At 41.2% G+C, this 22,660-nt stretch overlaps 2 protein-coding genes across 4 annotated transcripts; one reads left to right on the top strand and one right to left on the bottom strand.

Moving 5' to 3' along the window:
• Positions 1–23: 23 nt before the first annotated feature.
• SART3 (spliceosome associated factor 3, U4/U6 recycling protein) lies at positions 24–17,702 on the top strand. 2 transcript variants are annotated; one of them, XM_085313484.1, is made up of 19 exons: positions 26–262; positions 1,389–1,515; positions 2,704–2,808; positions 4,283–4,467; positions 5,429–5,534; positions 6,303–6,427; positions 6,933–7,088; positions 8,169–8,307; positions 8,714–8,821; positions 9,207–9,284; positions 9,504–9,562; positions 10,765–10,874; positions 11,153–11,265; positions 11,734–11,810; positions 12,190–12,358; positions 13,103–13,551; positions 14,275–14,427; positions 15,527–15,714; positions 16,302–17,702. In XM_085313484.1, the coding sequence occupies exons 1-19, from the start codon at positions 74–76 to the stop codon at positions 16,480–16,482; spliced, it is 2,817 nt and encodes a 938-aa protein (XP_085169610.1). In that variant the 5' UTR covers positions 26–73; the 3' UTR covers positions 16,483–17,702. The 2 variants fall into 2 exon arrangements, with proteins under 2 accessions (XP_085169611.1, XP_085169610.1); XM_085313485.1 differs by lacking the exons at positions 15,527–15,714; positions 16,302–17,702 and adding an exon at positions 15,099–15,491 and having other exon boundaries at positions 24–262.
• Positions 17,703–18,270: 568 nt separating this feature from the next.
• Positions 18,271–22,314, bottom strand: FICD (FIC domain protein adenylyltransferase). Of its 2 annotated transcripts, none has more exons than XM_085313486.1 (2): positions 21,961–22,314; positions 18,271–20,936 (listed from the first exon to the last, which is right to left on the bottom strand). In XM_085313486.1, the coding sequence occupies exons 1-2, from the start codon at positions 22,250–22,252 to the stop codon at positions 19,861–19,863; spliced, it is 1,368 nt and encodes a 455-aa protein (XP_085169612.1). In that variant the 5' UTR covers positions 22,253–22,314; the 3' UTR covers positions 18,271–19,860. The 2 variants fall into 2 exon arrangements, with proteins under 2 accessions (XP_085169612.1, XP_085169614.1); XM_085313488.1 differs by having other exon boundaries at positions 18,271–20,933.
• Positions 22,315–22,660: the final 346 nt, after the last annotated feature.

The following is a 22,660-nucleotide window of genomic DNA, read 5'->3' as shown; positions in this document are numbered from 1 at the left end:
GGCGGCTCAGGCGCGGCGGCGGCAGCCCCGGCGGCTGGCGGAGCGGCGCTAGCTGCGAAGGGAGCTGCATAAGATGGCGGCGGCGGGAGCCGAGGCGGCTGCGGCGGAGGTGGAGGAGGAGAAGGAGAAGAAGCAGCAGTTGCCGGAGGGCGATCCTGAGTCGGGGGGCGACTCGGAGGATGAGGGCGACTCGGACTCGTCGGGCGACGGCGAGGATGAGGAGAAGGAGAATGAGGCCGAGATCCAGCGGCTGGAGGAGCAGGTGAGGCCCGCGTAAACAGGCGGCGTGTGAGGAGCGGGGCAGCAGCTCGGCCGCGGCCCCAGCGGGGAAGCGGCCGAGGCCTCGCCGCCGGGGCCGGCCCCTGCGCGGGCGGCCCGCCTACAGCACACGCGTTGCCACGAGAGACGCGGCGGCCGCGGGCTGCTCTGGGCGCCGCGGGGCAGGGGGGGGGTGGCTGCGCCCTGGCGACTGCCGTGTCCTCTCTGCCTCCTCAGCCTGGAGCCCACCTGCGCTGTGGTTTTCCTGTTTGCGACTCACTGCTGAAATATCTGCAGCGATACTGAAAAAGTGTCGCGTAGTGTGGTGCTGAGATTTGTTTAGACGGGAGTGTTTGGAGTCTGGAGCGTATGTGTGTAGGGGTTGTTGTGTTTTGGGGGAAGGGAGTTCTCTTAAAAACACTGTAGATAAGAGTCTTGCTGACTGAACAGCTCTCTTCGTTGAAACAGCACTTCCCGCTCTCTGTATGTTTTATTTGCTTCTTTTTTTGCCATTGAAGAAACAAAAATATTTTGAAAACCCGTAGTGAAGAAAGCTTTCTGGTCAATGTCTGCTTTCTATGAGAATAGTGAAGTCGGCATTGTTTAGGTGTGCGCTGCCGCATTTCCCAAGGGAAGTGGTGACTTTGGTCAGTTATTGCAGCCAGTAGTCCTTTGCTCCTGACCTCAGTGTTTGCACTACTCAACAGTAGCTTTTAGCTCTAAAAACTTAACTTTTAAAGATTTGTCTAGCTTGGCAGCTTTTTTTTTTTTTTTTTTTATTGAATAACATGGACTTGTATTTACCCTGTATCAACTAGAATTTTCCTGTTAGCCTGTGAAGAAAATAATTCCTGCTAGAGAATGTGTAAAGTGTTCTTTTTTTTTTTTTTTTTTTTTTTTTTTTTTTTTAATGAATTTTAGGACTTGAAAGCATCTTGCAAACAGTGGTGAAGTTTGGCACTACCTTATGCAGGAAAATAGATTTTTTTTTTCTCTACTGTGTGAACAGATGATGGTGTTCATATGCTTGAAGAAAAAAGCATGTTGTTCTGTTCTGCAAAGTGTTTTTTTACTTCTACAGGCTTGTCACCTAACAGTGCTTTAAAAAGGCTTTTTAAATTTTTTTTAAGCTTTCTATCAATGCTTTTGACTACAACTGTCACTTGGATCTGATAAAACTGCTCCGCCAGGAGGGAGAGCTGGTAAAGCTCAGAAGAGCTCGTCAGAAGATGAGTGAACTCTTTCCGCTTACTGAAGGTATAGAACATCTTCAGCTAATGTTGCAAACAATGCTATTTAAGTGTCGTCTGCATGAAATGTCATTGTTTCAGAAGCAAAATAATGTGTTTGTCAGGTTTTGACACTGTTGTTTCAGAACAGACAAGTTAAAAAAAAAAAAAAAAAAAACAGATCAGGGACTCCTTAATTCTGAACACTGCTGATGTTGATGGCCAGTGTTGACCTGGGGCTCTGGCAGACGCATTGCTAGTATTCAAGTTTTTACTGCTTGTCGTTGCCTATGCTGTCCTCTGCCAGAGGTTACTGCAGTATACTGGAACTGGTGGGAGGGTGTGTATGCGTGTGTGTCTGCCCAGCTATTCTAGTTTATGGTCCGTTAGCCTAAGCTGCTGATGAAGATCGCTTGCTGCTGGAGTGTGATCTGCCAGCATGTTTGCTTGTGCATGCTTTGCTATAGGGTTAGTAACATACAGCTGTGGAATGGCAGCATGGAAATGGTGCTAGTCACTTATTCCATGAATGTGACTCAAGGCCTAGACAGACTCTAAAAATATGTTTGTTAATAATAATTAATATTTAAGTTAAATTAAAATTAAGTTAAAATTCATATTTCTGTTGCTTGCACATGCAGTTTGTGTTGGTGGAAACTGTAGATAGCCCTTGAAAGGGGCTTTTTTTCTCTCTCTCTCTCTCTCTCTTTTTTTTTTTTTTTTTTAATTTCATAACAGACTCAGAGGTAATATAACCATTGCAGAGGCTGTTCTGCCAGTGTCCTTTTAGCTTAAACAGGGGAAGGTTTCCCCTCTATGCACGAGGAACTCTGCAGCCTCTAATGTCTGTTACTGGTGGGGTTTTCTAGTGTTTGTTGTTGTTGTTAAAGTTTCAGGAAAGATACACTTCTTTATGCCTCTTTGGTTACTGGCACCACACTGATCCTCTGCCCAAGGTGCTGCTAAATCACTCTTCGCAAATTTTGCTCTCTTTAAATACTTTATACTAAACAAGTACATTTATTGGAAAATCCTGTACCAGACTTCTCGTTGAAATTAATCACGAGTGATTGTGGAGGCCAAACTTACTCTTTTCTCCCTCTTCCCCTCCCTCCATATTTTTAAGGAGTCTGTTCTAAAAACTGGCCAAAAAATTCAACCAGTGGACTTAATCTTTCTGAGTGGTGGTGATGTATTCTAAACTTCTTGCTTTCAGAAATCTGGCTGGACTGGTTGAAGGATGAGATAAAAATGGCTTCTGAAAGCTCTGAGCGAGAGAAAGTTTATGAGCTATTTGAGAGAGCTGTGAAGGACTACATCTGTAAGTTGTTAATATATCCTACAAAATATATAGTGTTGCATTCAGATTATGGCTTTCTATTTCCAGGAAAGTTTCTTCCTTTTATTATTTCTGTTATAATGCAGAAATTGGATCAAAACTATTAGTGTGAAATAGTCTGCAGTTTTTCTGTAGCATAGGAATTAAAGGCTGTTTAAGACTTGTTATGTACCACTACAATCTTTAAGTTTTTTTAAAAGAATGTTGCAGAAAGTTGTAAATGTATTTTTCAGATTTCTCTGATTTCAAAAACCAGCAAGCATTATGCATACTTTTGGCTTTTCATGAACTTCTTACCTGCAGGCAATGCCTTCTGTGTTACCCATTATGGGTTCTTTAGCTCTTCCTATTTGGAAGAGGAATGCTTTTAAAAGACTGGCTTCTACAGTTATTTTCTGTGTTGCTTACTGCTGTGACAACTTTTTCAGAGCAGGTCACAGATACTGCCTTGGGGACAGCATTCTCAAAACCCTGCTAAATAGGTAACCCTTGCCATGCTGCAGCACTAGGCTGATCCTTTCCATTGAAAAGAAGTATGTGGTGCTTTGTCTCTCCGTTTGTCAGGACCTTGCTGCTGCCAAGCTAAAACACAATAACCTTATTCATTTGGGGCAATGTGGTGAGGTGCTGAAAACACATAAAACTCACAAACTGTGAGTAGTAGAGGGGACTTGGTAGCACTGGAAGAAAGTCACTTGCAGAAGCTACACATAAAACATCAYGTTACTGCACCAGAACAGCTGACATTGCATGGTGTTTTTGATAGTTCGGGAAGAATGAATGTGGAGAGGAACAAGGAGGAGGTAGTTAGGATCTTCTAAGTGGGTTGCACTTAGGGTTTGGAATGACTCTTTCTGGGATTTGAGTTTTGCAGTCTAACATCTATTGGTTGATTACTGGACTCCTTGATTTGCTCAAGTGCTGCTATTGGTGGGATGAGTGCTGAGCAAGCTAAGGCTATTCTGRCACATCCTCCTCACCTTCATAATTCTACTGCTTAAGCAGTGGCTGARCAGGCAGTTATGAGAGTCTGGAAAGAGAAGAAGGACCTACCTTCAACTCTGAGTTTTGTAGGAGTGTCACAGCTTCCTGGTCACAGCTCTYGGTACATGCTTGAGAGAAGTCAAGTGGCTGTTGGGCGGTCTTGATGTACATCTTTAATGTAGCTTGTGTGCCAGAGGTGGCATATAGGAGCCTATCAGTGTCAGTCAGTAATGACCATAACAGTGTTTTCTCTCAGAAGACAAATTTTAGCTGCTGGTGCTGATACAAGTACCTAGATATTTCCTATACCCCCCTCCCCCCCCCCATCACACTGGATGATAAGGACAACTCATATATCTTGGTCTGTTTGTATGCTGTGAGTGATAGGTGTTCAGGAAGTAGAGGTATTTTTTGTTTCATTTTTTTCTTTTTTTGGGGGGATTAGGTTATGTTTCTCWCAAATCTTTTTTAGGTCCTGAAATTTGGCTGGAATATGCCCAGTATTCAATTGGTGGCATTGGGCAGGAAGGAGGAATTGAAAAAGTTCGTTCGATATTTGAGAGAGCATTAACTGCTGTTGGACTGCATGTGACAAAAGGAACAGCACTGTGGGAAGCATACCGTGAGTTTGAGAATGCCATATTGGAAACAGCACAGGTAAGACTGGTTTCTTGGGCTCTTGTAAGTAACAAGTAGTGACAGTAGGTTTCTGTAGTCATCTTGTGCTGCTCTGCCGTCAGCCTCCTCCTAGAAAGAGGAAGCAGTCTCAATTATTTTTTTCTGATCAACTCTAGGAAAATTGATCCTTTGGTCTAGGAAAAATGTTTGTGCATTTAGATGATACAGTGATAGATCTGTGTTTAAACAAGATTGTAAAAAGATCATATCCAGAGATAAGTGTACTACTTTAGCTTGAGCTGGCAAGAATAGCTTTAAATTAAGTAACTTCATATTGAACAGTGATGGTTTTGCCATTCAATATTAAACTATGTAGTCTAGACAGTTAAAGAGGAGGATAATTGTCTTTCTACTTCAGCATGGAACTCATTATTTCACTCTYTTTCGCAGCTTTTTGATTACAGTATGCTATCTCTGGCATATACAGATTCAAAGTGTATGAAGAACGCAAGGTGGCCAGAACATCAGTATTGCTGTATCTTAGGGGGTTACTACATAAGATGTGGAAGTTAAGCAGTCACTAATGAAGCTGTAACAAAAGAGTAACTGGAGAACAGCTTTTCTTCTCTTTCATAAATGGAAAGGAAGTTGGAAGTCTTAAGTTATTTGTGCAAGCATCAGATTTATTAAAAAAATAATATCTGACAGTCCACGGGTTTGTGAAATGTCATAGTTGTGTACTGTATTTTGGGGTTATTTCTCTACGTATGTGTCAGCTTTCAGTAAGGAATTCTTCTTGCATTCATCCAACTTCTGAATCTTAACAGCTTCCAGGTTTTAGCTTTTACGGTTGTCACTTGAGATGCAAGTTTGCTCTGTCTGCATATAAGGATCAAGTCGTCATTTGGAGCCCAGTTCCCTGCTGCATAAACATTATCCCGTCATGTTCATCAGCTCAGGGTTGAGGGAACTGATTAAGTTTCAATCCTTTTGTTTGTAGCCGGCTCCTGGCAGTGTTCCGTTGCCCGAGCAGCAGCAGGTGCTCTGCAGCCAGCTTGAGAAGATCCACACACTGTTCAGGCGCCAGCTGGGGATCCCACTGTTAGGTAAGAGCTTGTGCACTGGGAAGCATGGCATGGATAAGCTGTCTTATGGTGAGGCAAGCATTAGTTGTTATTTTTTTGATATTGTCACAACAACTGCYGCTTTAGTGTTTCTGTGGTTTAATCAATGACATCTGCCTGTCTTGAGGGACTCTTGAATGATGCATGGATCCAGTTTGTTCAGAAATAATTTTTACTCATTGAAACTTGRTATCTTAGCACTTGAAAAGTTTTTATCAGTTTGTTTCTTCAGTGCATAATTTGAAGTTGTCTAGACTTTTTAGGRTACAGGTGATTAGCACTAAACAGGACTATAAAGAGCAAGGAATTCCACTGTGAAGATCAAGAACCTTGATTGCTGGATGATAAATACTGTCAACTAGATTATTAAGCTCCTGCCATGCCAGGTGCATATTTTCAGTTTCTGAGTCTCTTTTCTTGCATCTTTACATGCTTATAGGAGAAAGTTAAGCACAGTTCTTTGTCTTCATTTACATATCAAAAAAATTCAGGTTGGTCTCTTTCTTTAAAACCCTGGGAGTCTTGCCAGTCTGGTTTTCTAAATCAAACTGTCAACTTATCCCAAGTTTGTTTTTAGAATGCACTGCATAAGGTGACATATTTGAACCATTTAAGTGTGCGGTAGTGTGACAGTTAAGATGAAAGCATAAACACAAACATGCATATGTGTTAGCATCAAATGTGGATTGAATTCTTATTACTTAGTCCAATTAATGTGTTGGTGATGGGGATTCATGTCTGTATTAATAGATATGGAAGCTTCATATGCTGAATATGAAGAATGGTCAGAAGATCCAATACCAGAAACAATAATAAAGAACTACAAAAAGGCTCTGCAGCAACTGGAGAAATGTAAACCATATGAAGAGGCACTGGTAACTGTTATTTATACCTTCTTTCAAGACTAAGAGTTAACAGGTTGCTTTGGCATGATCTTGTCTCTAGTCATGAGGATAAAGTAGCTCTCTGAATATTACTGGGTGACTCTTCATTGTAAGCAGTGTGTAAGAAACTTAACAGTCACATACTAGAAACTATAGGAACAGGATCATCTATTCACTGTACTGTGTCAGTCAAACCTAAGGTACATGTTTTAGTCCTGTGGTTGTTTCTTCAGGACTTGACATACATGCTGAGCTAAGAGGAATAAGTAGGGATCTGAACCTGGCTTTAAAACCAGGATGGTATTCGGAGATCTCTGAAAATCAAAAGCTGGAATACAGTTCCCAAAACTGAAAGTGAAGCTGTTGATGTTTAGAGGCCAAGCTCTTGTCTAGAATTTTGCGTGAGACGATTTTGAATGATAAGTGAGAATTGAATTGCTTGAATCATGCTTTGTTTGGAAGATGTTTATTTTCTGTATCTCTGTTTGTCTTATAGCTGAGTGCTGAAACACCGAAGCTAGCAGAATATCAAGCTTATATTGATTTTGAAATGAAAGCAGGTGATCCAGCTCGTATTCAGTTGATCTATGAGAGGGCTTTGGCTGAGAACTGCCTTGTGCCTGATCTTTGGGCACGCTACAATCAGTATTTGGTAAGGGGGGGGGGAAACAGTGTTTGAGGTTTTACTGTGTGATTTTTCATCTTAGTGGTTGATAAAGATAAGAAAACCCCAGCAAGTTCTGCCTCAGTCCTGCTCCTTAGTTTTTAAATTCTCAGGAAGCTGGTAGCCAAGTAACTTGTCAGTTATGTCAAGACAATTTCCACTTTGACCTTTTATTCCTTGCTGTTTTSTCAGTGATACACCTATTAATCAAGTGAACATTTGCTCACTTTCATCTAGTTGTGTAACTCTCCTTCCAGCTGTGTATTTTTGCTGCAGAATTAAATTCAACAGGGGGCATTGAGGTTTGGATCAGCCAGTAAAGAACTGACCGGGTGGGACTGGCTATGCCGAAAGCCATGAGGTTGTCTCTGGTAGTTAGTCATCCCGAGGCATTGCATCTAAGGATATCCTTCCTGGCCTTTCCACTTTTGTAGGAAAAGTGGTTCTTCAGCTCTGTCTGAATTGTTGGGGAACCTGCCTGGCCTTCAGAGGGCAGAGATAAATTGTTGGAAATGTTTGAGGGTAATGCATGGACGGAAGATGGTTCTATTTAGAGCTCAATGTAACTTGCTACAGGAGGCTTATCTAGGCTGAGCTGCTCCATCGTCTCTTACTTTTCTYACCAGCTTGAGACAGCAGATTGCAGGTGGAACAACACCTCCCTTGAGCAGGCTACATGTACCCCATGTTTCTTGTATCCTTCTCTCTTTACATACTAAGGAGAGCTGGGAATTTACTCGATGCTTTTATTGTACCGATCTCATTGGTAGAAAATCTGACTTGGCTAAAACAAAGCAGTTAAGTATTGTGGACTTGAATGTGGCGTGTGCCCATGCTCCTGAGCCTGTCTTTCCTGTTTGGAGTGCATTCACTGGATTTTTAGGAATATAGCATTGAAAACACCCATCCTGTCTTAACTCTTCAAATATAAGATGAAAAGTGATGTGGGCTTTTGGGGTTTGTTTTTTCTTGTTTTGTTTTAAGATGTCAGCTCTTTGTAGGCTAGTATTTGTTTCAGGTGGGGTCTCCTGAGTAATGAGCTTAAATGTCATTCTATGATTATTTCAGGACCGGCAGCTGAAAGTGAAAGAACTGGTCTTATCTGCTCACGATCGTGCTGTTAGGAACTGTCCCTGGACAGTTGGGCTGTGGATTCGGTATCTCTTGGCAATGGAAAGGCATAGAGTTGATCACTGCACTGTTTCCGGTAAAGGACTGCGTCAGCAAAACTTCTCACAACATGGCACTACTTTCTGCATTTTTGAATAAGGATGTGTGTGTGACAAATAGCGACCTGGATGATACTGATACTATTCCTTGTAATCCTTAYGTAGCAGTGCTAAAGCTGGTGAAGTTTACAGTAGCATGCTTCTGTAGTAAAGCTGCTTATGTGTGGTAGTTTGCCTTCTGAACAAATGTCCTGTTTTAACTTTGCTTTAGTATTACTGAATTAACCTTTTATACTTACTTCCTAGACCAATTTACTGTATGTAGCATTTTGTGCATTTTCTTGTCTTTCTAGGCATATAAGTTGTGCATATTTCTCTTCCCCCACCCTGTAGCTTGTGACTTTACTAATAATTAAAAAGCAAATACATGTTCTTCTCTTTCAGAAATTTTTGAAAAGGCTCTGAATGCAGGTTTTATTCAGGCAACGGACTATGTAGAAATCTGGCAGGCATATCTTGATTACTTAAGAAGAAGRGTGGATTTTACACAAGGTATATATCGTATGTGAATGAATACTCAAACCTGTTTTCCATATATCTCTTTGAAACAGTGAGTATACTTCTTTAATACTTAAGAGACATCTCATAAGATGTCTCTCACAAAAATTACTTTTTGGCCAGTTAGTGCCTATAAAATGAACTAATTTGTTTTAAAGCAACTGCTGAATGAAAGAACAGATTGTGCTATCACAAAAATGCCCTAGTTTGTGTTAGGCACTAGGGTTTTTGTATTATGCACATAGTGGGTTTTATTGAAGTACTTTTGTTTTTTCAAAACGTAATCTTGTGTCTTATGTTAGTGAAGAAGCTGTGGTGGATGAGAGAGGAAAACTATTTTCTTTTTTTTTTTCTTTTTTTTTCCCACCTCTTTCTCAAGACTCAAGTAAAGAGCTAGAAGAGTTGAGGTCTGCGTTTGCACGTGCTGTGGAATATTTGAAACAGGAAGTAGAAGAGCGTAAGTTAAAGCATCCACTATTATATTTTTTTTCTTGTTGGAGTGATTTTTAATTATAAATACATGAAGATAGCTATTCTTATTAACCTCGTTTAAAATGTTTGAGACTTTCAAAGATAACACTACAGATATTTCATCTACAGTGTAGAGCTTATTTGTCTAATAAATAAATTATTTCCAAAAGCCATTCACAAAGAATCCTTATTTTTTTATCCAAAGGTTTCAGTGAGAGTGGGGATCCATCCTGCACCATCATGCAAAACTGGGCGAGAGTTGAGGTGATGTTTGCTGTATTTAAATTGCTAGACTAGAGGAGATGTATCTTTTTAAACATTCTTATTACAGAAAGTATGCAGTCCTTCTGTAATGTTTGACCTTCTGTTTCTAACTTCAATGAGGAAATCCTTTTTCCACTTTTACATACATGGCCTGGTCAGGCACAGCGAGTGTAGTTTCAGCCACAAAGCACGGCATCACAGATAAATAGCGTTCTGCTAGAGAAAGCTAGTTGGGAGTGTTTGCATATGTCTGTTACTGCTGTGACTGCAATAAAGTATAAATATGTTCGAATAACTTTTTTTAGCTGCCTGGTAAACAGGCTAGCCACAGTGGCTTGGAACTGAGTGCTGACTAAGTCAGTAAACTGCGTTGAATCCTGCCTGATTTAGTGCTGTCTATGCTAACTAGTTTCAGACTAGGTGTAGTGTCTCAGCAAGCTAACGCAGTCGCCGCGTGAGAGCGCGCATTCTTTTCCCTTCCTTTGGCACACACACRTGAATCTGGATAAGTCATGTCACTTCTGTGCCTTGATTTCTCTGGGGATAATGTGTGGAATGGCTTTCCAAAATCTCAGATACTGTAGTCATCGTGACTAAACGTAGGTCTGCATCTGAATTAATTATCTGTCACTTTTCTGCRTGCTTAATAGAGAGTGAAGTAGGTGCTTCTAGATGTGATTCAGCTTATGCTAAAGCAGTTCTATGAAGCCAGCTGTTTAATGCAGTGCCCAAGTATTTCTCTAAAGTTAGATCAGATTAATTTCACCTGAATATCTTGAATTCCCCCACCCAAATTGAAGAGGCTTAGAGTAATAATAGAGGAAATGAAATATTTCTTTAGACTGCAGTGAATGCAAAACCAGTTCTCAGTAGTAGATCCATTCGGGGTAATGACAAAATGAAAATTTCAGAAATAATTATCTCAAACTTTGTATAATGACCAAAGTGAAATGTATATGGGAACCAAAGACCAAAATTGATATTACAGCTGGGCAGAGAAATGTTGCTCATGAGTAGGATTGCATTATATGTTCAATTTTATGACTCTGAGGAAAAACAGATCTTCCTGAGTTTGTGTGCATGAGCTTTGGTGGTGAGTTTTTTTATTGTTGCTTTGTTTTGTCTTGGGGTGGTGGTGGTGGAAGGAGATGTTAAATAAATTATCCTAAATTATATTGGGTACTTTGAATGCTGTTTTTCAGGCCCGCTTATGTAACAATATGCAGAAGGCCAGAGAACTTTGGGACAATATTATGACTAAAGGGAATGCCAAATATGCCAATATGTGGCTGGAATATTATAACCTAGAAAGGTAAGAGCTGGGTTGGATAGAAGAGTTGATTAAACCTTTTAGTATCCTCATCAGTTTGTGATAAGAGAGATGCTTAGCATTGATGTATCATGAGTTTATAATGTGCTTTTGAAATTCTTACAACAGCTCTAATATTTCTCTGAAATATTACCACAACAAAGTATAGTGCGTGTTATCTGGGGAAGAGGGAGAAGCAACTGCATAGCATGTGATCATCTCTGTTTCATAATTATGATACGGCAGATTGACTTCTTACTGCTATGATTTTCCTAATGTAGAGCTCATGGTGATACTCAGCACTGTCGGAAGGCCTTGCATCGAGCTGTACAGTGCACAAGTGACTATCCAGAGCATGTCTGTGAGGTGCTGCTCACACTGGAGAGGATAGAAGGTAACGTTATGTTGTCTACTTCTCATTAGAGCAAGCCTAGTTAGCATACAATGATGGAGTGAATTTTGTAGTGTTTTGTTTTCTGGTGACTTCTCTTCCCCACCCCCGCAAGCTCCCCAAACAAAATGCTTTTTTTCTCATCTTTGTACTTAAGAGATTAAGAGAGGAAACCTTCCTTTTGACTACTATAAYGTGCAGAAGCAGTTCTTTTATTTCTGTCCTGATTTAGAGCCTGCCAAAATATGAAAAAGGCATGGAAAAATCCTGTGGAGCTTTGTATTGCAAATAAGAGATTTCTTTTTTCCTTTCTCCTTCCCTCTACTTGGCTTTTGAAGGCCACTGGTTTAATTTAGAATTTTCATGTATGATAGATGGTTAATTAAAATAAAGATGTGTAAACTCATTTTTATAGAATTGTATTTTCAAAATATTTGAGGGCTAAACACAAGGGTTTTCTTCATCCTTTAGGAACACTGGAAGACTGGGATGCTGCTGTTCAAAAAACAGAAAACAGATTAGCTCGAGTAAATGAACAAAGAGCAAAGGTCAGAGCTTTCTGTGAATTATGTAAGCAATTTGTAGGAAATATCTCTTTTAGGATCATCCTTGTCTGAATGTTGAATTTCTAATGTCAGTTCCCATGGATGAACTTGAACTGTCTTAAAGCCTCAAAACTGTTGATTTTTGGTTAGTTTCTTTTGATGAGGCTCTTTTCTTCCACCTTTGACACCAGGATGGATACAAGAGTGGCTTGAACAAGCTGTAAGAGCAAACAACAGAAATGTGCTTTAAATGATAATCCTGTTACTGTTGTATTTTGTGTACCTTAAGAGAAAAACCTCCAGGTTCTGTGCTTCTAGAAAATAGCATGCTAGGAATGCTCTGCAATTTCATAAATAAATAAATAATCCTGCGTATTTGTAGGCTGCTGAGAAAGAAGCTGCTTTGGCAAAGCTGGAGGAGGAGAAAGCTGAACAACGAAAGCAGAGTCGGGCTGAAAAGAAAGCTTCCAAAAAAGCTAAAAAAAGCAGAGCTGGAGACAAACGCAAAGCAGAGGATGATGATGAGGGAGAATGGGGGCAGGAAGAGGAAGGTAAAAACTTATGATTTCAATCCTCTGGCAAAAGAATTCTTGGTTGCTTCTCTTCAGTTAGAGGCAGATAGGGGAGAGCCATCACTAATATCTTCAGAGTTACGGTCTTTTCAGGGTCTGCTCTCCTAGGAGGCCTTCATTCCATAGGGAGAAAGATTGTTTTTCTTCAGTCATAGTGAAATGCAAGCAAGATTAAATGCTTTTTGAATAAGAGAAGTGTATATTTATAGTAACTTCTAGAATTTTTTGAAGAATTTTTTTTCTTTCTTAATGTGTTGCGTGTGCTTTAAGTAAAAAGTTTTCATTTTCCTGACTTRTCAAATGGTAGAGGCATGAACTTAGTTGGATTATGCAGTATTGTAACAATCTCTTGGAGAGCAGAAAGAGAAGACTTTCTGCCCTCCAAGACTTTTWAAAAGTTGCCGCTCTGGGAGTTTTGAAAGCTTTTAGTTGTTTGGGGAAAAAAAGTTACATCTCATTAGACAAAGAAATAATTTGAGTAGGTCATTGTAACTGACAGGAAAATGGAAAAATACCCATGTTGATGTCATCTAAATCCATTCTGTCTTGTCAAGTAGTCTGTTGCTCTTCTTTATTAGAAGACAGAGGGAAGTGTTTATCTTTAAGACCTGTCTTTGCCCTTGTTTTCACATGCAGTTTTCAAAGGCTGTAGTGATAATGGAGGACATTTTTTTTTTAAGTCTTAATTTTTCTAGTAAAGCTTTCAATTTCATTAATCAACAGAACAGCCCAGCAAGAAACATAAGGGAGATGGTGATGTTTTACTTGCTGAAGAAGAAATGGAGGTGGAAACTGGTCTGTTTGGAAGGAGTGGACCTGAAAAGCCTGATCACCCACCAAACCAAAAGGAAAAGGCATCTACCAGTCGAAAAGACATACCCAAAGTTCTCCATGACAGCAGTAAAGATAATGTTACAGTCTTTGTCAGCAATCTTTCTTACAACATGGCAGACCCTGAGGTGAAACTGAAAGAGCTCTTTGAAAGCTGTGGGGAGGTAGCAGAGATTCGGCCAGTATTCAGTAACAAGGGGACTTTTCGGGGCTACTGTTACGTGGAATTCAAGGAAGAAAAATCAGCTCTCCAAGCTCTTGGATTGGATCGCAAAGTTGTGGAGGGAAGACCCATGTTTGTTTCTCCGTGTATTGACAAGAACAAGAATCCAGACTTCAAGGTACAGTTTTCTTCTATTATTCTTTCTAGAAATAGGTTGAACAGTGTGACTGCTTAGGAAAACTAGCAGAAAATATTACTTCCATGGTGCTTGTATCTAATGAATTCACATTTTCCTGGCTTGGAATGGTACCTGTTACATCTCAACAGGAAAATTTSTTTTCTCAAGAGTCCTTGTGTCTGTTTGCCATAAACTAGGCTGATACTAGCAGATATCTTCGCATTTTTGACTAACCTAACCTAAGCGAGTTGTTAACGATGTGTGTACCCAGACTAATTGTGCATATCTCAAGCAATCTATGAAGTGCTTTCCTTGTTTTYATTTTTATAGTTGGAGGCATTTATTACAGTACCACTGGCTCTTGTTAATGATGCATCCTAGATACAAATTATACAATTTTTGTATATGTGGTTTTCTGCATTATTGGATTATTGGACAGAAAGAAGTAGTATTTTGTGGCAGCTGATCAGGAAAACACATTAATAGTGGCTCTTCTCACCATGAAGCAGATGTAGATGTATAGAAACTTCTCAGTTCAAAGAACTGCTTGCCACTCCTTGGAAGTCCACGCTTTTGGGGAGATGGTTATACAAATATCTTTCCAGATATAACTTACCCTTTCTGTTTTGCACAAATATGAAGTGTTTTGACGGAGCTTTAGGAAGTATAATAGTTTGGAATTCCTCACTTGGTAGGGAACTAACAGACTTTTTATTTCTGTAGGTGTTCCGGTATAGCACTACACTAGAGAAACATAAGCTGTTTATATCCGGTTTGCCATTTTCTTGCACTAAGGAGGAGCTGGAAGATGTGTGTAAAGAACATGGAAACGTGAAAGACATTAGGTTGGTCACCAATCGAGCTGGAAAACCCAAGGTAAGCATCCTTAATGCACCATTAATTTTAAGAAACCCTTCAGAGGGGCACTTTTTCATGAGGTTTGCATACAAGGATTTGTATTTTAAAAGCAAACAAGACTTAAGTAGTTTCCCAACCTAGTTTTGCATTAAAACTTACAGAACTTCATAGGTTTATACAAGTTAGTGTGACTTTGTGTCAACAAATGAGAGACAAGGGGCAGGGAAAAGAGKTKTTTTTTCTGAAATGCTKCTTTTAACTYGAGCAAGAAGAATGTGTGTTTATAAATGGGGTGAAGAGAAAGATATCTGCAGCAGTTTCRGTCTTGGTCATGTTCATGTGATAAAATGATTCCCCTCCTCTGTCTTCAGTTTCTTGCTGCTGTTGTTCATAGCAGCTGCTGCAGTAATGAATTTGCCAGTGAGAAATTAGCCACCTTTCTCTGAGGCTTATTTCTGTCCTAGAATAAGTAGGCGCTCATTAAATAAGAGATACGAAACCAGCTGCTATTCTATGGAAACGCAGACAGGCTGGAGGTGTCACACAGCATGTTTCATTCTTCTAACAGGTGTCATTCTGATAATGTGCGTATAAATTTAACTTTTATTTTTCACTAGCTCTTGGTGATACCTAAATTACAGTTTCTATTTATGCATACCTTGTAATGAATAGTCTTGTGTGTACCCCAGGTCTTGCAGTCCAGGCCCCCATCTTAATTTGAGGGGAGGATTCTGTTTAAACTGTGAATAAATGTACTTTAAATGAATGTGTTGCATAAAGTCTGATGTGTGCACGCAATCCTGTGAAGTTGGATAATCCAAACAACACAGCTTTGGGGGGTTGAATATCACTTGGAAGAGTAACGAAAGTGGAATTGGGAGGTGATGCTTTTCATTTAGCAAACTCTCTGCAACAGCAGATGCCAAGGAGATTCCTTTTTATCTGCTTTACTGCAAGTAAAGGACTCGGAGTGTTCCAGCAGCACTGTGGTTAGCAGCTGAAATCCACACAGGTTCTTCTCTGTGAAGAATACTTTGTCACCAGTCATTGTTTTTGAGGCAGCAATTCTGATAGCTTTAGAGACAAACTAAGGAAGGCCATCTCTTTCCTTACTTAGGGCCTGGCCTACGTGGAATATGAAAACGAAGCTCAGGCCTCGCAGGCTGTACTGAAAATGGATGGCCTGACGGTTAAAGAACATGTCATCAAGGTGGCAATCAGTAACCCACCTCTCCGAAAGTTGCCAGACAAGCCTGAGGCAGGCCGAGCCTCRCAATTTGCGGCACCGCGACAGATTTATGGAGCGTAAGTATTCACGAGGGAGATTCCTTGGCGAAGCTTAGAAAGCAAGCACTGGGTTTCTTTTATACACTGAAATGTAGGAATTTCTTGTAGGATATAAGAGAATGCTTAGAGGATACTGAATTGTAAGATTTTGGATTGCTGGACTGATGAAGAAAAGCAAATTTTCTTTTTCCTTTGCATTAACAATTTAAAGAGTCCAGTAGTGAATAAAAGTATCCATCATTGGATGGTCTGTGATCTAGTAGCTGTTTCCCATCCTCTAGTTCTGAAGAACTAACCACTGTTCACCGTGAGCATTAAGTTGCTCGTTGATCCTTGAGTGCTCCCTCTGCTTGGGTGGGTTGGCATTGCATTGTATGTGTCCTGCAGAAAAACAGGGAGCTTCAGTTTCTGAGGGCTCTTGGGCAGGTTTTTTTCTGCCAGGACTAGGTATATGATTTCAAAGGGCATCAGTTAAAAGCTTTGTGCATCGCTTGTTACTGAAACAAACGAGAAGAGTGAGTGTCCCTGTTGGTGGATGAAGTGCCTGTACTAAAACAGTGTGTCCAAAGAGAACTCAAATATCTTTGTGACTTCTTGCCYTTCAGGCGAGGCAAGGGAAGGACACAGCTCTCAATGATGCCTCGTGCGTTACAGCGCCAGAATCATCCTGTGACTAAGGCTGAGAATGGGATGGTCCAGAATTCACCAGCAACCTCGTCCGAACCCTCTGAGGAGCCTCAAAAAATGTCTAATGCTGATTTTGCCAGGATGCTACTGAAAAAGTGAGCAAAAAGTCTGCAATCAGCTGGTCTGGTAAAATGTGAAATGCCTTTATGGAAGCCATGTTGTGTCCTTACTTGTGCTAGCAAGGAGAGAGCGCCAGTCACAATCATGTATAAATACTGTTCTGGACTACTGCATTCATCAAGATCAGTGTAAAATGGTACAAATCCATTTTTTTCCTCTGTTTCTAAGAGCAAGGAGTTATACTATGTTCTGGTAAAATGGCTTTAAATGATCCCTCATATTGAGGGTAATGAGGGAGGAAATATTTCCTTTACAGGGTGGATGCCACATGAAACTTTATGAATACTTCATGAATATTTTTCTTTCATTAAAGAATGAGATGCTATGTGAAAGCCTAGTGATAACCTTGTTAAGCTGCGCTGGTCAGAAGTTCAGATTGTGATTGAAGTCATTCTCTCTGACAACACTTTTCTTTTTTTACACCTGCCCACCCACCTTTCCATTAAAAAAAATGGCAAATGCTAGTAACTTCACCACAATGGCCTATTTTAGTATCGGGAGAGTTTCTATACATATGTGTGTGTATATGTGTATATATACAAATATACATACATATATACATGTTCAGTTAATGTCCTGTTCAAGTTGACCTGTTTTTTATATTGTGTATTTGTAAATGACGTTCAAACTATTATTTTTAAGTGTCATAAGATAATACTAGTTCTAGTAATTTTGTTTCCCATAAAGCTGTACATGCTATTGCTGAGGACCATTTTTTGTTTTTGTTTGCTAGCTAACTCACATGTCTCTGCAGGTGGTTTCTGTATGGTTTTGTACAAATGTGAAGTGCAAGCTGAAGTTTCTTGGTTTATTAAACTCAAGTTCTCAAAGGTTTTCTATAAATACTGTTGCTTTTGTTTAAATGTGCGTGACTGATTTGCACTTATCCTATGGCAGCTGGGTAATACTGATGTACCTCCCCTCTGGGGTGCACTGAGATACATGGTATCGGTTATATGTTTAAGTACCTCATTCCATTTAGTATGAGTATCCTGAAATCATTCAGTAATCACCCTAGTGACTTAAAATAATCTAGTGCATGATCTTGGATAGAAATAATATTGCTTCTGACTAAAACCGCTGCTAACTTTGGAAGCCAGCATACATGGGAGTTGAATGTGAGAGGGGGGGAAGCAGTACTGAGTTCACTTGTACAATGCAAGTACTGCTGCAAATAAATACTATTTTCAGTATTTGAATTTTGTACTGATTTGACTTGGCTTTTCTTTGAAATGATGGAGTTTGCACCTGATTCAAAACTATGATGCTACAGACAGTTGTGGATGATACACGGAGGGACCAAGTTTAATCAGTGCTTGCCCACAGCAGTGTGTGCCCTCTCTTCTGTGCCAGAAGCTTGGGCACAACTGCTCAGAATTGCTTAACGGCCTTTGTATCACAAAACCAACTTAGTAACATTCTAAGCGCTGTTTTAATATGTAGGTTTAATTGGGGGGGAAGAGGGGGGATTGCTAAGGCTGGCGCAGCTAGATGCTTGCATTGCCCTAGGATTTCAGGCAGGCATGTACACAACAGCAGTAACGAATTCACTTTGGCTCCTAGGGGTGGACTTGCCACTTGAGGGCCCTGCGTTATGCCAGCAGCATAGTAGCAATGCAGCTTGGCACTGCAYGGGGAGCCAGGGTATCTACTATAATACTACACTTCAGGAACTGAATTGCRAACATTTGAGTTTACTGCAGTAGAAAAGTGTTTTGAGAATAGTTTATTCCAAACAAAGACTTTAATATTAAAATACTTTATTAATCTGTTACTAAAATAACTTTTTTCAGAGTTCTAAAGTGCAGAATTTTTTTTTATATTTACCTTGCACTACAAAAATAAAGCATGCTTTATAAAAGCTAACCACCTCCCCTTTCTGTTTTCCCTGTCAACAGTAATCAATACTGGTGCTACAGTATATAGGGAACTCCAAATCTTATCCTATTGTCTGCTTGTTCTCTAAAATAAAACTGTCTTGCAAGTAAGAAATACTTAAAAATGGAAGAAACGAATACTGGCAGTGGACAGTATAACAACCCATGCTGTTTTGCAGAGCAGTTAAGCTTGGCAGTAGTTTGAGTTCAGAAAACTCTTAGGTGCAGTCCAGGTTGGAGGTGCTGGGATCTGTTAAATTTGGAATTATGCTGTTGTGCAATGGGCAGGCAGGGTCTAGAGAGCTACTCTTTTATAAATTAGATTGCAGGTGCTTTTACCCATAAAGCAAAAGCAAAGATAACTTGTGTCCAAACATGATCTTTGGTGCTGCCGATACAATTTTTTCATTATTTGAAGTGGACAGCAGCTTCCATCTACACTGACACCGCTGCACAAGCCTCTTGGGATCCTTTAAACATGTATCATGCTAATAACATGAACTAATAATTACTGAAGTTATCGCTAAAGCTTCTCTTGTGTAGACTGAAGTAGCTGAAAGTTTTTGGCAAGTGCGAAAGGATTTTTAGGGTGTAGAGAACCCTAAAAGGGTAGAAAGGCAAGGCTGGCCAGGGTTGTCTCTCTGTCACATACAGTAGCTGTTTCTGCCCACAGTGTTGCAGAGGCAAACTGTTCTTCAAACCCTCAACTGAAAYGAGCTAAGATAGTTGGAGTTTCCCAAGGATCCTGCTTGGTGGCGTGGGCCTCAGAGCAGCAGGTGATCCTGCTCTCTAAGGTATAGCAAAAGCATCTTGCAGTTAAATAAGGAGCCAGAGAGCATTTCTTCACTTGTTCCATTCAGATGATATGTAATCTTAAACCAAGCATTTCCCAGTTGTTGCACAAACTTGCCACAGGAAAGGCAACTGAAAGTAAACATGCAAAGTGCTACTAACAACAGAAACGGAAAGGGAAAATGCCTTTGCTGAACTGAAGTTAGCCTCCTTCATTAGCAGTAATAAATAGAAGGGCAAACTTGTATGAGTGAAGGGGGAAAGTCTGATTAACACAGCTAGGACAGCGTTGTAACTGCAAGTTTTGTTGCATGACAGGGAACTCGTAACAACTAGCTTGCCTAGCAGCTGCTAGTACAGTCAACAAACTAGGTAAAGGGTTATGATGTAAGTGGCTTCTCAAAACTCAGTTTTAAGAAGTGAAATTACTTTTCCTGCAGTTTGTTGAGTAACATCTGCAAACTGATACCCTCCTGACTCCTCTCCCCACCTCTTTCCAGTAGCACAGCAAGTTACAGTACACACTCAACATCAACAATTCACATGTCAGCTTGGCATAATGTATATAAATAAATTACATTAATTTAATCAAATGTAAGAGACTTTAAATAAATGAAATGCTAAAGAGTGACACCTCCTGTTGAGTTTTTTCTTGGCAGGAGTACTGTTTTTTGAATGTCCCCGACACTCAGGTCTTGACAGGGATAGTTTGTTTGCATCCAGCAGTGCTGCCATCTGCTTCAGGTAAGCCTACGGAGTATTCTGTGGTGGCAATGAGCAACATGTCCAGAGTTGTCTCAGTGCATTTAGCAATGAAGCGTATGAAAGGTCTCACGTCGCCCTCGTTGGCTACTTCTAAGACGTGATAATACTCTGCCCGTTGCTCTTTGCGGATTGTGATGGGTGGGTAGCCYGCCTGCATTAATATGAGGTTCATTAATAGGCGTGAGGTCCTTCCATTGCCATCTATGAATGGATGTACGTAAACCAACTTGTAGTGGGTTAAYGCAGCAAATTCCACGGGGTGCAAGCTCATGGCATCTTCGGAGTTCAGCCACTGGACAAACTCCTGCATCTGCTTCTCAACATCTTGAGGATGTGGTGGTATGTGATGCCCTACAAACACCTGAGTAGTCCTGAACCTCCCTGCCTCCACGGGGTCAGCGTAGCCCAACACTCTCCGGTGTATCTCCAAAATGTCGCTGATGGTCACAGAGCCAATTCGTGATACTAGTGTGGTATTTACATATTTCAAAGCTGCATGCATGCCAATTACCTCGTTCTGCTCCACAAGGCTTTTTCCAGGAACAGCGTATCTGGTCTCAATGATATGCCGTATTTCTGACAGGGTCAGAGTGTTCCCTTCAATAGCAACTGTGTGGTAAATGTGGTGATAATAGGACTCCTCCATTACACGCCGCAGGGCAGAATTGCCTTTGGGGATTGCCATCACTTTTTTAACTTTGCTGTCAATAATGCTAAAATATCTCTGGTCTATCTCTTCAACTAAAGGTAGAGTTCGGTCCCGATTGATCAAAGCTTTCTCGTTGCAAGGAGAAATGGTCAGCGCTTTAGAGTACAAATAGTCTGCTTGAAGAATGTCTTTTTCCTCTTCAGAAAAGATGCCAAATTCGTTCAGGGCGTCCACATAATCGGGATCTATTTTGAGGGCATATACAAAGAGTTTGTGGGCCTTCTCTCGCTTCCCTTGCCGCTTCATTTCAAGGGCTTGATTCAGAGCAGCTTTGGCTTCTGACTTTACTTCTGAAAGACAACAATACAAGCAGCTGGGTAACAGGGAAGTGGGTTTTACCAAAAACCTCTGCAGAGTGTCACTGTTCACTGATGTAAAACCAAATAAAGCCAATACAGAACTGCAGCAAAGAATCTGCATTCCAGTCTTTATCCAAGGTGTAGATGCTTCCGGTGTCTGCAAACACCAGAGGTTTGGGCCATGTTTACATACCACGACTTGATGGCACAGCTGTTTCTGGCAGGAAGTGTGGTGAGGCCCGATCCGTGACCAACACTGCTTGAGCTGGCCACGCTAGTGCAGGTGCAGCTCTGCTGGCAGAACTCACTTGCTAACAGACTACTCTGCACGAGGGGATACCTGGTCTTAAGTAAATTTTATGGCATTAATGCCAATTCTCGATATAAGCAGAGTCCACATTACACCTGCTAATCACACTCCTATCTTTTTTTTTTTTTTTTGCTGAAATATTAAACATCTTCCCAGTAATAATAGCTTCAATGTGTTCCAAGATGGAGTGCTAGAATCATAATGACTCTTTGAATATTTCCCAGAGGAATGCCCTGTCCGGTAAAGCTAACAGTTGCAACCAGTGTACACGCCAGAAAGTGAGTATTACAGCTGTTTAATGACCACCAGAATTTCAGGGTCTGAATGCTTTGTAACCCAGGTTACTATGCATTAAAACACAACTCCATCCTCCAGTTACCTTAAAAGACCTTGCTGGTATAYAACACAACAGGACAAACTTCTGAGAGATTAAGCAGTGCTGAAAGAGCCCCAGCCCATCCCCCTGCTGTGGCTCACAGCAATGGAATGCAGCTTGCCTGCTGCCTGGAAGCTGGGTGGCAACGGCACSTGTGACCTCTTGGTAACTTGCAGCTGAGTTTAATTTGCAGTTGGGTAGTGAGAGTTCCTTACTCCTTTGAGGGTACATGGAGATCACCTGGTAGGGGGCGCAGATCTCCAGACACAGGTTATTATTATACAGTTCCTCAACTGTTCCCCTGTGTCCATGCATGGACAGTCTCTTACCTGGAGAGGGTTTGCCTTTCAGCACCAGCAGCTCTAACCCATTTGAGGTCACACTCAGTCCAGTGGTTTGTCCTGTGTATCTGGTGATCCCCACGTAGCCACCTCCCAGTTTACTTTTCAGGAAGGAGAGTCCTTTGAGCACTGCCTGGCACTGGTCTTCGACAGCAGCCAGCGGCAGCAGCAGCATCAAGAGAGAGCCCAGGAGCAGCACGGCCACGGCCGCCCACCTGATGCGGACCCACAAGGTTATCCATTTCAGTTCAGGATCTGTCGCCATAGACACAAGATTCATCCTGCTTCCAGGACAGACACGAGAAACATCTCCTCTCCCRCTGCTCTGACCTGGAAAGAGAAACAGCTTTAGCCACAGAGAGAGCTSTGTGTCTCAGGGCCAGCATGGTGCTTGGGCTCTGTTTTTCTGCGGAGCTGTTGGGGCACCCACCTCCCCCAACTCCAAGTGTATCAGGGCAGGGACTGATTGCGTGAGTGTGAGCAGTATTTGGCATAGCACAAAGCCCTGCACGATCCGCTACACATTAAAGCAACCCAAGTAGCACAAGCAGACGCAGCTTTTGGAGAGAGGCGCAGAGAGGCGAACCAGGCCCCGYGTACCAGCTCTGCCGCAGGGAGGGAGCCCATCTCTTCCCCGTGTGACCGACACCTGCCAACCTCCTCCGTCCCTGCGGAGGGAGGGCGGCGT

Source organism: Rhea americana, unplaced genomic scaffold (genome assembly GCF_003343005.1).
Source record: "Rhea americana isolate MKP2758 unplaced genomic scaffold, rheAme1 scaffold_389, whole genome shotgun sequence".
In the NCBI taxonomy this organism is placed as follows: domain Eukaryota; kingdom Metazoa; phylum Chordata; class Aves; order Rheiformes; family Rheidae; genus Rhea; species Rhea americana.
Note: the sequence above shows the minus strand (reverse complement) of the source record. Positions and strands in the feature narration are given on the sequence as shown.